General features: G+C 55.6%; 4 protein-coding genes across 4 annotated transcripts; 1 reads left to right on the top strand and 3 right to left on the bottom strand.

Annotated features, from left to right (window-relative positions):
- Positions 1-586: 586 nt before the first annotated feature.
- On the bottom strand, positions 587-2,659 carry CDEST_08494 (uncharacterized protein). Its single transcript, XM_062924653.1, has 2 exons — positions 2,327-2,659; positions 587-2,231 (listed from the first exon to the last, which is right to left on the bottom strand). The coding sequence occupies exons 1-2, from the start codon at positions 2,565-2,567 to the stop codon at positions 1,291-1,293; spliced, it is 1,182 nt and encodes a 393-aa protein (XP_062780704.1). The 5' UTR covers positions 2,568-2,659; the 3' UTR covers positions 587-1,290.
- A 347-nt stretch (positions 2,660-3,006) lies between these two features.
- Positions 3,007-7,760, bottom strand: CDEST_08493 (Putative Homeobox domain, HTH CenpB-type DNA-binding domain, Homeobox-like domain superfamily). Its single transcript, XM_062924652.1, has 5 exons — positions 6,178-7,760; positions 5,607-6,121; positions 5,318-5,555; positions 4,068-5,253; positions 3,007-4,014 (listed from the first exon to the last, which is right to left on the bottom strand). The coding sequence occupies exons 1-5, from the start codon at positions 7,280-7,282 to the stop codon at positions 3,270-3,272; spliced, it is 3,789 nt and encodes a 1,262-aa protein (XP_062780703.1). The 5' UTR covers positions 7,283-7,760; the 3' UTR covers positions 3,007-3,269.
- Positions 7,761-8,037: 277 nt separating this feature from the next.
- On the bottom strand, positions 8,038-11,479 carry CDEST_08492 (uncharacterized protein). Its single transcript, XM_062924651.1, has 3 exons — positions 11,164-11,479; positions 10,532-11,033; positions 8,038-10,465 (listed from the first exon to the last, which is right to left on the bottom strand). The coding sequence occupies exons 1-3, from the start codon at positions 11,173-11,175 to the stop codon at positions 10,155-10,157; spliced, it is 825 nt and encodes a 274-aa protein (XP_062780702.1). The 5' UTR covers positions 11,176-11,479; the 3' UTR covers positions 8,038-10,154.
- A 2,919-nt stretch (positions 11,480-14,398) lies between these two features.
- CDEST_08491 (uncharacterized protein) lies at positions 14,399-15,061 on the top strand (the record flags this gene model as incomplete). The annotated part of the gene is made up of 2 exons (XM_062924650.1): positions 14,399-14,532; positions 14,602-15,061. 2 exons carry the CDS (start codon positions 14,399-14,401, stop codon positions 15,059-15,061), a joined length of 594 nt encoding a protein of 197 aa, XP_062780701.1.

The following is a 15,061-nucleotide window of genomic DNA, read 5'->3' as shown; positions in this document are numbered from 1 at the left end:
GGCTTGATGCTTTCCTATCCGCCTCATCCTTCACCGCCAGACCGGGCGGACCTACGTCAGGTGCTCTGTACACTACCTCCCTACCTACCACGGACAGTACACCCTCCCTCGGCTCCTTCCCACCCACACACACACACTCTCTCTTGCCCTCGAGTAGTGCATGCGCCAACCAAGCCGGCCGCTTTCGCACCGTGGAACTCTATTCCAACCAGGGCCTCCCCTTCCCGTCTCGGGTCCGTCGTCGGCGGTCCTGCGTGTTTGAACCCACTACGGCCAATTCCTCCATTTTGCTCCAACCGTCTCCATCTTCTCCAGATACCGCGCCTCTTGCTCCTGTTTTAGTTTCTACCATGAATTACACACAGATGGAGCCGTCTCCCTTCTCATTGGCTAATCTCTCCATTGGGAAACGGCTGCACCCCGTCGCAGCCGCTCCCTCCCGTGGGCCTGGACCGAAAAGCGTTTCCCAATAGCGAGCAGGAAACGGCCGGGTGTCAAACGCCATTCTCTCCGTACAAGTACGTTTTGTTTTACTCAAGGCCAAAACCATATGATGTTGCCGCAAAGGTTGTTGGGCAACCGATCCCTGGAAACCTTTCAATAAATGACGCTCGCCTGTAGTATGATGCTCAACCCTGCGTCACAAAGGCTGTTCCGGACATTATGGGATTCTGTTCTGTGTCATGTCCCGACGAACAAAGTTGGCCATCGGATAGTTTTGATACATTGTCCATCTCAGGGCCCATTGCACTATGGCCAATTACTCTCCGTGCATCCGCAACCAAACCCGACTGCGACAACGGCGCAAGCTCCGGAGTACTTGCATCAAGTCTGCTGCGCAGTGCCAACCTTGAGTTGAGCGGAAAGCTACAGTGCCTCCTCTTTCCTCTGAGACACGTCCGGAATACAGGTGTCGAGTTGCATTCGGCCAGTCGACCTGCTCCCGCAAAGGCCCCTCCACGAGGCCAATGAGCTCCGGTCAAGCGTCTCTCACCCGCGACTACATGCACTAGCTCGTCCGCTCGCATGCTGCATGTCGTGCTTCTAGCCTCTCTGCCCGGCTACAGCTTCTCTTTCTGGAGTCTCTACTTGTTGCGGTGAATACAAATGTCCGTCTGGCCTTGGCCATGAACTGTATAAGCACGCCGGGCCAGTGCGTGACGACCTGTGTGGCTGATAACCACCAACCATGCAGACCAGAAAGTCCAGAAAGACCCTCGACTGTCTGTGAAGGACATTCGCGATAGTCGCCCCTTCGTACAGGCTTCCGCCTTGAGACATCAGGACGGCTCAATTGGCGGTCTCGGACAGATCGACCACACTGCCTGGCCGCATCTGTAATGCAGCGGCGCCCCTTAACCGCCGCCACTTATTGCTCTGTTCAATGACCTTCCTGTCGAACACAAACCACCACCTCTCGAACAGGACCTGACCGACTTCCCAGCTCGACTCATCGTATGGGTCGGCGCCCCAGATACGCGCTCCTTCCCCAGAGTCTTCCAGGTCGTACGCAAAGTTAACTAGTCCGAGTTGGCCCCGTGCCGCGGGTGGTCTTGCCTCGTCGGGCAGACTGAAGAGGTTGATGATTCTATCGCGCACATCTGGCCACGGCAGAAAGTCCATGATTGGGTGATGGGGCACGAGGACCTGTGATGTCGTTGGCCTCCACGTTTCGGGCAGCAGCTCGGCCGGCGTCCCCACGCCCAAATTGAACGGCGAGGTCGCTGCGGGGTCCCACATGACAGAACGAGACCCTAAACGAGTAGCCACCCGGAGAAGCGCTTTGAGGACCTTCAAGTCGCTCATAGGGAGGAGATAGCTGTCAGGGAATTCGGGCGGCGACAGGGACGCGCATTCCATCATCGACGCGGGGTCAACAGTTGATGGCGGGCTAGGCAACGCCGCTGTTGCGATGTCGCTTTCCACGCCTGAGCCAAAGATGGATGGATTCGCGTCGCACAACATATTCGATATCGAGCCGCCATCTGACAGATCCGTCAACCACACCGCAGACGCGTCCAGACTGAATCCCGCAGTAGCGTCACCTGCTTCACTGGTCGATGGTAAGCCCTGGTCTGCAACCTGCTCAATCAGGTCGACGGCATCAGGTACAAATGGAGGGGCAACGTCCGGAACGCCGCCGTCAGCACATGTCTCAAATACTTGGTGTTCTGGGACAACGGCTGGCTTCTTGTTATCCCCGGCGAGTCGGGTTTGCCTCTTGCGTTCTCCTGCCTACTGGTTCAGTCTGGACGTGGTCTAGATGTGATGAGGCGTGCCACGAGGCAGCAAGGGACGGGAGGGGCAATGAGGCGGTGAGTCTTACGATACCTGCGCTGTGCTAGAACGTTCAGCACCCGCTTCCTCTCTGAAGCATTCTCTTCGATGTGCGGCACCTCCAAGGCCGGGGCTGCTTTGAGTATCCTTTGCCTCGTTTTCGGGCGGTTGTTGGTTGTGTGGGGTGTCATCATCGAAGCTCCTGTCTGCCGTCGCTGGAAGATCGTTGCTGAGAGGCGGTTACTGATTACAGATCCGTTTCTTTGCGGCTGTAGGCAACGTTGCAGCATGTGCTGAATGGTATTCGAACAAGAGGTATGTCGTTCGAACAGGCAGACCTTGACATACCTAGTGGCTGCTCATCATGTCACATTTAAGTAGCAAAGTCGTTGGGTTGGGGGCCCGTCTTACACGGTGCCGAAAGGAGCGTGATATGGACTGTGTCAGCATAACGGATAAGCCAGGGGTATCGTCATCGGCTCTTGTCTAACAGCTTACGGGAAGGCGGGGGTCCCGTACAGTGTCTGTCTGACGCAGCTGTCCTTTCAACTCCTTCTCCCACTTTTACCTAGGTACCTAGGTAAGACAGGTAACTATTCTTTTAGTGTATTCATGGGTGCCTAGGTAAAAGGGATCGAAAAGCAAAGTAGCGAACCGTCAGATACAAAGCGTGCATTTCCAACCTGTTATGGTTCTGTTGCAGAGCTTTGAGTGGCACACTCAACGCGCTTGAAACCCAACTCGCCACGACGTGGCCTGCCTGGGTAAGGCCTCCGTATCTTTGAAATAAGCATATATTAGGTATACAACACTTTCCGTTCGTTAGACGCCTGTCAGTCTGGCATTGTATAGTCTGCCTTTTCTTCTAATTTTTTTAAGATCAATCCTGTAGAGTCTATAAACAAACCAACGTTCAGGCGCAGCACAAAACTCCGCTTTTGTAACCCAAGAAAACCGTCGTAAACATTATTCTCGAAATGCAATCCCTCCTGCTAGGAAGAAGGCCCTGCCTCGCCGCTGAAACCCATCCCCATGTTCATGTCGAGACCCTCCAAGTCCGCGGTGCTCAGGTCAAAGTTCATGTCTCGCAGAATATTGTTCATCTCCGCATCCGAGAGCGTCAGGTCCATGCCCGTAGGCAGAGTCGGCACCGACGCCGACGCCGACGCCGACGGAGCTGGCATTCGAGGCTGCGGATGGAACAGGACAGGCTGCTGCTGCTGTCGTTTTTGTTGCTGACCAGACTGCTGACCCCTCGTCATCATCCAACCCTTGAACTTGCCCAGCAAAGCAGAATCGTTCGCTGCGGTTTCGGGCGCATTTAGTATGAAAGAGGCATGCGCCCTAAGAGAGTCGTCGTCGGGGAACTGCCCCGAAAGTGCCATCTCCGTCTCGACAAACTTGACGAGCCCATCCTCAAGCTCGCGAGAGCAGAAGATTGTAGCCGGCTTCGGGTACCTGGTCTTGAACGTTTCCAGGTAGCGGTTTGTGATGTCCGACTGGATCTCAAAGACCTTGACATTCCGGATCGGCACATCCGTTGTCTTCTCGCTGAAGGGGGCCATGGCGCCCTTGGGAAAGGCGTACGGGGGCGCGAAACCGGTCCCGCCTTGCGCAAGAGACCAGGCATCCCCAGGAGGCAGGCCGGGGCCGGGGTCGCGGATCAAGCCACAATCACGCTTGAACCGAAGCAACCATTCGGCGTTATCGGCCGCCGTCTGGTTCCAGGGATCGTCACTATGATGGGTTAGCGGGGTGTTTGCAAAGGTTCCATGACAGGGCGGGCTTACTCATTGTACAGGATGACTCTCGCCTGTCGCTGGAGCATCTCATCCGTGATTGATTCTGGCGGATATTTCGAAGTCCATCGTGCTAGTTCTCTCATCAAGCGACGAAAACAGTTCGCGTCGTTGAGGAAAAATGGGCCGGTTTGGGTGAGAGAGGGAGGAGCCTGATCGCGTGCTCCGTAATCATCGGCGGTTTCGTCTGTCAAGAAAGGACAGGCCAAGCTTTTTGAGGCGTTGGCGGAGGAAACATTCGATGGGGAAGTCTCGGAGATGGCTTGTTGAATACCACCCTGAGAAAGTTGGCTTTGAGAAGCAGGCGTCGTCGTTAAGCTTGAGGCCTGTACGGAGGCAGACGGATGGCGATGTCGGAATGCCGCAAGCCAGTCCAGATTATCAGCGGCGGTCTGGTTCCAACCGTCATCGAACTCGTATATAATGATCCTGGCCTCCCTCTGCAGGCTGTCATTACAAGGTTCGATGCCCATGCTCCTCTGTCTCTCCAAGTAGTCGGCCAAGGAACGCTCCAGCCTGCTGTAGTTGTGGATGGTCGAGTCGATCTTGGTGGCGTCGGTCGACCGCTCGTTCTCGACGACGATGTCTTCTGTTCTGGGAAGGTGGGCCCGCTGTCTGAAGTTGGCTAGCCAGTTGGTGGATCGGTTGATGCATCGTACAAGCCAGCTGGCGATGAAGTCGCTGGGTGCCGTCGAAACCTCCTCGATGCGGCCAACAATGTTACAGCTCTCCGTCTGCAACTCTTCATCCATGGCCGTTAGCCCCAGTAGCCTCTTCGCCCTGACGAACTCGTGGAGTTGCTCTTCCAAGGGACAGCGCTCGAAGAGAGTATCCTTGCCGTTGAGCTTTAGGGTCGACAGTCTGTTTTCTGCCTGCGATCGCATCTTTCCAATCTTCGCTTGTCTCATCAGGTCGTCGTCTCCCATCAATAGATCACGCAACCACGAAAAGGGGTACGAGATCTCCCTGATGGACAAGACTTCAGAAGCGAAAATGATACGGCAACTCTCGAGCTGCATCTGCTCATCGCTAGGCAAAGTGTGATACTTGTCGTAGTGATTCTGCATAAAGTGTGCCAGCTCAACTTTGATGAGCTCATAAGCTGAGCGCGGCGTCTCTGCAGGGGCGCCGGAGGCCTGATAGGGATAGGGCGAGTTTCGCTCATTGTCAATGAGATCTATATTACCACAAGTTAGACTTCGGTAGCTTATCTACGGGATAGTTGAGGGGTCGATTCATACATGGCGGTATCGAATTTTCAACCATTTCGAGCACCGGTGCTTCAAAACCCCAGTCTCCCTTCCAGTCGGCCATGGTGGTTCCGCCCTTGAAATGTTCACTGAGGTGTTCGGTCCTCTGTTTCCACGAGTCGAGGACACAGCCACAGAAACCGCATCGTGACCGAATCTCTGGCGTGGCGACTTTCCAGGACTTCATAGACCATTCGGAGAATTTGGTGTCGTGAACAAGGCGCAAGTGCTTTTGTTGTTAGCATTTTGGCACGGAAACAGTCAAAAGAGTTGCTCTTACCTGGTTCAAATGATCTTTCCTATAAAAGGTGCGCTCTTCCAAACTTCTTTCCTGGCATTGGGAGTGGTTGTGCTTCTCCGTGTGAGCCTGATCCGGGTTGGCTTCGCCACAGAAGACACAACATAACTGATTCGTCTCAGGATTGAGAGCCACCGGACCATCAGGACTGCAGACCCATCTCTCCAGGGAAAGGTGCAAGGACTTTTCGTGCCGTTGCCAGTCGTGCTTGGTTCTGAACGTTTCGGTACAGAATGTACACTGGAAGGTCTTTGAAGCGGGAGCGAGAGAGGTCTTCTCGTCAACGGGGTTTGCACCGGCACGCCTCCTACGGCGCCGGCGGCCACGGTTGAAGGATCCGAACGAGCCGAACGAGCCGCGGGAAGCATGGGAGTATGCGGAGGCGAAAGAGCCGCCGCTGGAGTGGGAAGTTCCCAGACTGCTGGCCGAGGAGGCGTTGCAGAGGGACCGACCAGAACCATCGTCGGTGAAATTGAAGCTGTACGGGCTCGTAAGACCTAAGACATGTTACGTTAGCTCTGTTCACATGTCAGCTGGAAGGAAGGGGTCGTACCCGATGAGGACGCTCCGGAGCTAGACGCAACGGCGCGAGCGATGGCGGTCACTTCGGCAGGTTCGTTTTCGGGAGGGGAGTCGACCCAACGCTCCAGGGGATTCATGTGGCGCACTCTGCCATCCGGGGCAGGCGTTCCTCGTCTCTGAGGGATGTCGATAGCGCCGCTGTAGCTGCGGGGATGGGGTGAGGTGGAGCGAGGTGCCTGTGTTTTGCCGCGACGGCGGGCGTTGGCAAGCCAGTTGGTGATCTGGGTTTTGTTGAGGCCTGTCTGGCGTTGGAGCATCTCCTTCTCTTCGTCGCTGGGGTAAGGATGGCGAGTGTGCGTCGAGAGCCAGTTTTTCAAGATACGGACAGACTCCCGCGAGAACCGAGCTCCGATTTTGGCGGAGGTCGTCGTCTTGGTCGGCGGTACGGCGGCGGCTGGCTCATCGGCGGACGCGGAAGCCGTCAGACTCCGCAACAGGTCCGGTGTTGAAGTCGCCGGCAGGCCAGCAAGCATGGCACCATCGTCCCGGGCGGAACCGGGGGGGTCTCCCATGGCAGGCCATGAGTTGTGGGAGTGCAAGAGGTCCGCAATGCCACTGTCCTCGCGAACGGAGCGCGGGTGGTCTCCCATGGTAGGCCAGGGGTTCGAGGAGGGTAGCGGTTCGAGCGGGCCGAGGCGAGCGGTGGCGGGCAAGTGCTTGGCAAAGCTACACTCGCTCCTCAAGGCAACGCAAGACGTGCAGTAATGCTCATAGACGCTCGAACCGGCTTCTTTGATCTTTTTGCACTGGTAACCCCCGAGGATGCAGCTGTCACACGGCGCATCAGGGGTGTACCACCAGTCCTCCTGAGCACTGGTTAACTGACTGTCGTGAACCAGATCGACCGGGTTGTCAGTGGCCTGGATTCCTGGAGCAGGCCCCCCCGAAAAGTGTTCGAGGGCGAAGAAACCAAAGTCGTCGTCATCGGCATTCTCCAGAACCAGATCCAGATCCAGGTTGGGGTCGGTAGGCGGCACAGCCACATCCTGGGAGGACATGTTGAAGATGTTGCCAACTTCTGCAGCGGCCGCCTCCCAGTTGACGAACTCGTCCATGTCCTCTGGGATTGTGGTCATGGTGAAGGTTGGCCCTTAACGTAGGGCGTGGGTTGATTGAATTGAGGTGCCGAAGGGCGTCGGTGTCATGGAGCAACCTCCTGCAGATGTATATCGATAGGGCGCGGTCCCCGGTGTGTCGGGTCGACGGGACTTGTCAAGTCGTCAATGAGCCGAAAGGGCGTCGTTAGGAAGCCCCGCCCAATGACAGTGTGTGAGCTTCTTACGGCCAGACAGGCAGAGACAGGCAAATGGTCGGACGGTCAGAGTCGAGTCCAGGCCAGCCTCGAGGTGGACAAGCGACGGGTTCCACGGAGGCAAACGAAGAAAATACAAGACGTTTATCAGAAAGAAAAGGGCACAAGTCTGGAACACCAATATCCAGGTGATGAAATCTTTTATTCAAAGGCTTTCATCCTACACAGCGGACCAGATCAAGCCAGATGGACTTTGGCGTCGAGCAGCGTCCAAGTCGGAGTCATCCGTGGTTGGCTCGCCCAGACCGGGATTAGAATGGGTCTAGGTGCATCAACTTGTCGAACGAAGGGCGCACGACTTGACAAGTCTGCACCCTTTGGATGGGGCTCGCCCCACATTTACAACTGCGCCGGTGTGTTCCTCCAGGCGCCTGGCGAATGGGAGGCTCGTTCCCGTTGCGGAGGGGTTGTGGACTCGTGGAGTGCAGGGAAAGCCTTTGTCGTGCCTGGTGTCACTGCGATAGTTGTGCGCCAGCTGGTTTCGAGCCAGTTCACCCGCCGCTTCAATTGCGTCAAAATAAGGGCATTCCCAAGAACCTGAGATTTCATTCAGTAACACACTATTATAACATCATTCCATGACCTCCCAATGGCTGTCAGCATGTCCCGCACCACAACGTCGATATCGCAAGTACGAGAGAGGAGGTTGGAGGCTTCAGGGTTGTCTAGTAGCATAACCAGCCAATTTCCGGGGTGCTTTCTAGAAGCCTCATGCTGGTTCCGTACTGCGGAAGACGAAATCAACTATCAACGGCCAAGCCTATCGATCTGCGGGCGCGCACGAGAGAGAGAGAGAGAGAGAGAGAGAGAGAGAGAGAGAGAGAGAGAGAGAGAGAGAGAGAGTGTGTGTGTGTGTGTGTGTGTGTGTGTGTGTGTGTGTGAACGAGAGTCTGCGGTTCGGAGTGTTGGTTCGCTCCCTGGTTGGTATCCATCGTACATCCCGTGAGCAGGTTGCAACGCAATCTGGGCGTGGAACCATTCCGCTTGACAAGACATGTCCGTCTTACGGTGAGGACGTCCACACCATGCCGAACGTAAGGGTTGTGTGGCTACTGAGTACTCAGACGCCGCCTGTGTAACATGTATTAATAATTGACCCGCAGACGGCAGCCATTCACCCCCAAGTCCCAACACATCGACAACGCTTTCGGCCACCAGAAACTGCGCCGCCCATGCGTAGAGGAAGCAAGCGCGGAACCCTACTTTTTCGAACCATTCTCTAACACTGGCGGCGTATGAACCACGGCTTTGGCCGAAGTTTACACTTACTTTTCAAATTACCGAGACCCTAACAACTTGGCTCGCCGTTGGTGCTTACCTCTCTGTTATTGTGTACTCTCGCGATTTGGACTGGACTCACCGTCCTCAAACGTCGTTGAAGAAAGCAGACAGTGTTGCTGTCAACCGTCTTCTCGTCAATCAGTCACCTCGGTACAACTCTCTTGGATTTGATCCACCAATTTCGTACTGGCGTCATCGAGTTTTTAGCCGCATACCGATACCGACCGCAAGCCAGAAGGAGTCTCCGCCTCCGCCACCGTACCACCAAGGCGTGCCAACCAGGCCAGGGCCGGTCATCTGCGAGGTCGGACGGTATCAAGACCGTTCGGTTGCCAGAAAATGGCTTCCGTCGCTCTGTAGCGGCTCCGAGTGGATAAAACCGTTTGAAGCGAGCGAGATCGGCCCAGCAGCCCGTCGGCTCGTGGTGGTCCCGGCGCGCGACACTGGAGCCAAAGCCGGGCAAGCCTGGACTACAGGCCGGCGCGTGGGTTTCTACGTCTGTAAACCGAACGGCGGGCAGACAATGAATCAGCAGGCCGAGCCAAGAGGAGATGGCCTGATCTGCTCAAAGAAATAGAGTCTGGGTGGGGTGTCCGCATACATAAGAACTCATCTGCATCTCCCAAAGGTACTTATATACATACCTGTCTGGGTATTTACCTACATCGGGCAAGTTGGTACGTAGACTAGAGGTTGTCGTGACCATAGGATTGGAAAAGTCGCGGGGAGAGAAAAGAGAAAACGACGGGACGCTTTCCCCGCTCATGTCAGTGCCGGATGCCGGCCCCGACCGTTGACGGAATACCGCGTCAATGGGAACCGTCCCAACGTCTAGTGCCCCCCTCCGTCCGGCCCCGCGACGGCCTGCCAGAGGTTGAATAGATGCATTCGGACTTGCACTCGACTAATGCTTGGTCTATCTATCCTCACTTTGCAACCATCGGCACCCTTTTTGGAATGAAAGAACCATCTTTGGCTCCCCGCGCTTCTCGGAACCTCAAAAGTTAGATAGAGTCTGTTATTGACTCAAGCTGCCGAGGTGCTGGCATAAACATCACAGACCACACTACGTTTAGTCGATGTCGACAACGTGGACACGTTTCCATTTTTAACCCATGCCCGAGCCGTACGAAGAATCTAATTCTTAGCCAGTCTTGGTCGGATATCCCCTCTTTGGTTTTCAAGGGCATTGAAGACATCTTCGCCTAGGGGCCCCGCTTCCCTTCTATTAGACACCGACTCGATCCAGACTGAGCATACCGAAAATCAACCGACAAATGGTATAGAACACATACAAAAACCTGCGCCGTTTCACCCGTCCCATCCCGTACCCGTTCATCTCAATTCCCCCTCCATCAAGAGTTTATGATAGCTGCGTGGCATTCGGTGCCGATATTTGGCGTCTCCAGCCCCTCCCGCGACTGTGGCCCTGGCTTGAGGTAGCAATTGCCCGGCGCCTTGCCGTCGACGGCCCCCGACCTCGTCGTCCAGAGCGGAATGAAGCTCACGCCCTCGCACGTGGCGTTGCCGTTAAAGCCGGGTTCGTACGAGGAGAAGGCGGCGCAGGCGTCCATGCAGTTGTTGAAGTTGGCGGTGAACAGGCTCATCAGGGGTGCATTGGGGGCGTTTGAGTTGCAGAACTGCACAAACGTCCTCTTTCCGTAAACTGGGTTCATCAAGTCAGCGGAGCCCTGCGCAAGACACTATCTAATAACCCAACCATGCGACTTACAGTCTGTGGTGTACGTCTGACCAGTGGTTGTCTCATCTTTGTTGGAGCAGTTGTTGGTGAGAGAGGCAAAGCTGGTTGCCGTCGGAGTCGCGCTTGGGACCGTCACCGTCGCCGTGGCTGACGCTCCGTTGGTCGCTGATGCTTCCAGAGCCGCCAGCTTATTGAGTGCCTGGTTCGCGCGGCTTGCCTCCACCCCGGTGCCTGCTGCCAGTCCGATGACGGCCGCCGCCAATACCGCGATGATGACGGACAGGAGAAAGACGAGAAAAGTACAGCCGCAGATAGTCTTCTTCTTCTGTGGCAAGGCGGTTTCGCCGCCGGCAGGGTGACCGTAAACGGACTGGTCGATGCCAGAGACCGGGTATCCGCCGTATGTCGAGTTTTCTTGCTTCATCGGCGTGACGGGAATCGGTTGAGGCGACGTGGGATGCGACTGTTGCGGCGGAGGGTGGTATACCTCGGGATAATGGTGTTGGGGGGCCAGCTCCGGGCCTTCATCGTACTGCGAAGCCATGATGTTCAGCAGGGCGGATCACGGAGATGTTGGTGAAGCACGATCAAACCCCGGGAGAGGGAAAGCCTGGAGAAGAGAGCCAAGAGGGGGGGCAGCAAGCGGGGGGGGGGGATCTCACCCTGGCGGCCATTTTTAAATACTTGACTGTGCTCGTAAGAGAACCTTCACTGAGAAAAGAACAGGAAAATCGGTATGGAAGAGCCGGAAGGATTTGCCAGGTTGTAGGACGCAAAACATAGGCTGGGCCGACCGCGAGAGAAAGAGGAGATCAGCGAAGGAACGGCCACGAGAGGAAGGGCGGTACGTCTAACGCGCGCGCAGTAAGGTCTGACACACAGCCGACCCCCTGTGTTACCCATCCTTTGGGCTGACGGTCGATTTTCACATCGCGGTGGTGTCGTGTACTTAGACGAGGGATGAGAGGAGCGAGGCATGGCATGGCTAGCTCGCACACTAGCAGGAGGTGGGCGGGAGCCAATCCACGATCACACACGGAGAAGAAATCTTGACAGGGGACCCTGGAACGGGGGCGAGACCAGCATCGCAGGGTTCGCTACCTAGCTTGCCTGGTGCCTGGGTGCTGGGGAAGTGGCATGGGGGCTGGAGTGGAAAAGAAACACACCGTCGAGCTGACGAGCTGAGCCTGCACTCTGCAATCGTCAGTACGGATGCCTAGTGCACAGTAACTGTCGTCCCAGCGCGAAGAACCCATTCTCTCCCTGGTCATTATCGGTGGTTGGGCAGTTAGGGTTCTGGAGCGACAGACGGCATTGAAGGTGCGCGCTTCGTTTAGCGGTTTAGGCGCGAGGATAAAATCGCCCCAGGCCAGCCGAAAGCTTGACGTGACTACCCAGCGCGAGCTGGCGCGGCACAGTGCACTCTGACTGAGCGACGACAGCATGGCAGACTTTTGTTTTCTAGCGGCCCCTCCACTCCATTCGTATCGAGCAGCTCAACAGAGGCAAGCGGGTGTGACCATGCAGGCGAGAGCGGATCGGCAAGTCAACTCGAATGGGCTTCGTTCCCGGCGGCAGCCTTCGCCTCGATCTCGACGTTGTCAGCAATTAAACGAGACCTTATTCAAAAAGACAAAAAGACAGAAAGAGAAAATTTGTCCATGGTCCTTGCTGAACAGCGGAAGGCAAAGCCTGGCAAAGTCTTACCCCATCGTTGAACAACCCAGTCATGTTTGAACGTCGTCCCGGTTCAGCATGGAAAAATTGGCACCACGACATTTCTCACACCGTGGGTTAGTTAGGTGCTTAGCACCCATTAGGACAGTAGTTCGTACGTACCTAATTTGCAATGTGAAGCTCGGGCCTCAGACATGCCCCCATGGTTCTGGCTCCAATTTGAAGATAGGTAGGCACCTTAAGTAGGTTAGCAGGGTGGGAGGGTTGCTCGCCTATTGCAACGCTGTGTCAATTCGTCGTGGTCAGTGAGTGGGACGTCCCGAATGCATCATCTTGTTGTCAATCTCCTTGATCCAGACAGAGTCTATTGCATCCAAAATGTACAGTGGTTTGAAGAAGGCTGCGGGCGCTCGCCGGCAATGCAAACTTGCGAGCAGGATGACGGGAAATTGTTTATAGATCATTAATGGCGTTTCTGTGGCGCTTTGGCTGTTCCATTTCAACGCCCAAGGCTAGAGCAAGAAGCCTTTCCCGCGGATAAAAATAATGCTGCCGAGCAGTGTAGGTAGGTACGCAAGAGCATACAGTGCACACTACTCTGTCCACTCCGAGTCCGTTCTCGAGCGGGCTGGTGGTGGTTCTCAACACTCAATCCGAAGAGTCCGAGGCGTGATGATCACGTTTGCTGGGGACAGGGGAGATGAAAGGCCATCTTCATCTCGTGGTGAGGGTCGCATCGTCCATCCCCATCTTTGATCCGCAGGTACTCCAGTCTCGCAAGAAGGCCGTGATAGGGGTTTCTCTTCAGCGTTCCAACGGATGAGATCACTACCCCGCGGTCCCTTGTAGTCGGCGACCTGGACAGGGGTTGCTGTTCCATCGAAAGCCCGAAAGGCGAGCGACTTTCCCAAGGGTACGATTACTGAATTATCCACGCCTCATGCCCTCTTCATAGAATATCAAGAGAGGCCGACGCTACTGATAGGTGAAATTCGAGAGATGGAGATAAATGAAGCTTTTGGGGCCAGACATCGTTTCGAGCTTGGGCGTTTGACCAACGCTTCCCTCCCAAAGATACCGTTCAGTATGCCATTTGCCGCTGGGCCCTCCCTGTCTTAGCCCAACTTCAGGATGATACCCACAGCGGGCCGACTAAACTTTTTCCAGTCGTACGAGACGCACCACCAATCACCATGATCCAAACCTTTGAGACCCCCAACGGCGAAGCTAAACCGAACCAGGGACACTGCAATTAGAGCAGCTCCGCCTCGGATCGGGGGTGGTCCCGCCTTTGGTACACTATCCGACTCCTTACCAAATACCAAAGACTACATGCTGCATTCTGGGGACTTACCGTTGTTATTCATTCATCCATGAAGGGTGTCCTCCACACGTTTTACTCAAGCTGTGAGAAGGATGCACACATAGTTTCCTCCACTCCTAGGTCATTGCGGCACGGTAGAGGCTGTGTCCTCAGTAATGAAACGATGCCATGATAGCTTCTCAGTCCTCGTGTTGCGTAGCGACAGCGCCCATGACCCCCTATTTCTTTTCCAAGCTGCGTTTGTCAGTGGTTATCGAACCAACCTGGCTAAGAACTCAACGCACATGTGCCGTTTTAGGGCACAACCCACGGCTCACAGCTCAATAAGACACTTATTCTCCCAACAGTCTGACGGCCAATATCCCAAAATGCAAGTGCATTGCTTCCCTGGGTTTTGATGCGAAATCGTCGTCCTTTGACGACTTACCAGGTTGAACACGTCGCCGCCTGGTTGGCATCGCAGGACAAGCGTCATCAAAAGCTCGTCGTCGGACCAAGTTCTGGGCCCACAAGCATATGTCGATTAAGCTTCTTGAACCGTAACGCTCCCGAATGCGCCCTGGAACCAACTGTGAGACATCCTTTCTTACCAGGGGTATTGAGAATGCCCTTCCAACACCAACGTCCCTTCCAGCCCGCAGACTCGCGCGTTTCAACTCCGGCCACTTCGCAGGATGAGTTTTCGGCGATTCTACGACCAGACGGTTCCTTTCCGGATTGTTGTTGTTGTCTTGGAGCCTACTCATAAGGAGCAATCGGCCCGCTTCTATGAAGCATTTCATAATGAATCCAACCGTCAGACCGGGAAGCAGACCGAACACGCTCCTTCAACATGGAGATGACATCACTTTTTCACGTCGCCGCTGCCGTCGTGCTTCTGCGCCTCGCCAACGCGGATGCATCGACCAGCGCTTGCAGCGCCCCGTATCACGGCTTCGGCCCGCGAATTCTCCATCTTCGACACCAGCCCGAAGGGCAGTCTCGAGGCCTCCATCGTCGCCTACAACCGCGAAAATATGACTACCATGTTGTCTGCCCGACCGCCAATGCGGCCTGCCAGCAGGAAGGCTACTGGCCGGTGACCGTCACCCATCTACAGGGCTCCAGCTGGATCGGGACGAACGGTCACGGCGGGTATTGAGAAGGAGTGGAGATGCCGCCTCGGCAGCAGCAGTGACGAACAGGAAATTTCGGACCAGTACGGAGTGTGCTTCGTTACGACCGTCAACGCGGCGGGATCCAGGACGGTGGACCCCGGTATGCCGGTCAGCACCTGCTTCTCGGAGGCGCACTCGGTGGTCGTGGCCTTTACGGCGGGGTTGGAGCAGGTCCAGGTGGTCCACCCGATCATCACTCAGTATGAATATGATCCGTCTGCTCTGCTTTCGAGGTGGGCTGCGTGGGAGGCTACGGCGGCTTGTACGACGCTCACCAGTCCGCGCCCTACACCGGGTCAGTGTCTAGGAGACCGACGACATGGACTACAGGAACTATTTCGTTGGCGGTGGAGACAGGAAGTGCAATGGGTATGGGAACAAAGTCGGGGACAGAAACGGTGA

This window comes from Colletotrichum destructivum, chromosome 5 (assembly GCF_034447905.1).
Source record: "Colletotrichum destructivum chromosome 5, complete sequence".
Taxonomy (NCBI): Eukaryota; Fungi; Ascomycota; class Sordariomycetes; order Glomerellales; family Glomerellaceae; genus Colletotrichum; species Colletotrichum destructivum.
Note: the sequence above shows the minus strand (reverse complement) of the source record. Positions and strands in the feature narration are given on the sequence as shown.

Excerpts from the sequence above, each read along its gene's own strand:
- CDEST_08494 (XM_062924653.1), bottom strand. The coding sequence starts at position 2,567 with ATGCTGCAACGTTGCCTACAGCCGCAAAGAAACGGATCTGTAATCAGT. Across the intron at positions 2,232-2,326 it reads TCTAGCACAGCGCAGGTATC|GAGAACGCAAGAGGCAAACC; the intron begins GTAAGACTCACC and ends ACCAGTAGGCAG.
- CDEST_08493 (XM_062924652.1), bottom strand. The coding sequence starts at position 7,282 with ATGACCACAATCCCAGAGGACATGGACGAGTTCGTCAACTGGGAGGCG. Across the intron at positions 5,254-5,317 it reads TGAAAATTCGATACCGCCAT|ATCTCATTGACAATGAGCGA; the intron begins GTATGAATCGAC and ends GTGGTAATATAG. Across the intron at positions 4,015-4,067 it reads AGAGTCATCCTGTACAATGA|TGACGATCCCTGGAACCAGA; the intron begins GTAAGCCCGCCC and ends AACCCATCATAG.
- CDEST_08492 (XM_062924651.1), bottom strand. Across the intron at positions 10,466-10,531 it reads TCAGACGTACACCACAGACT|TTTACGGAAAGAGGACGTTT; the intron begins GTAAGTCGCATG and ends TGATGAACCCAG.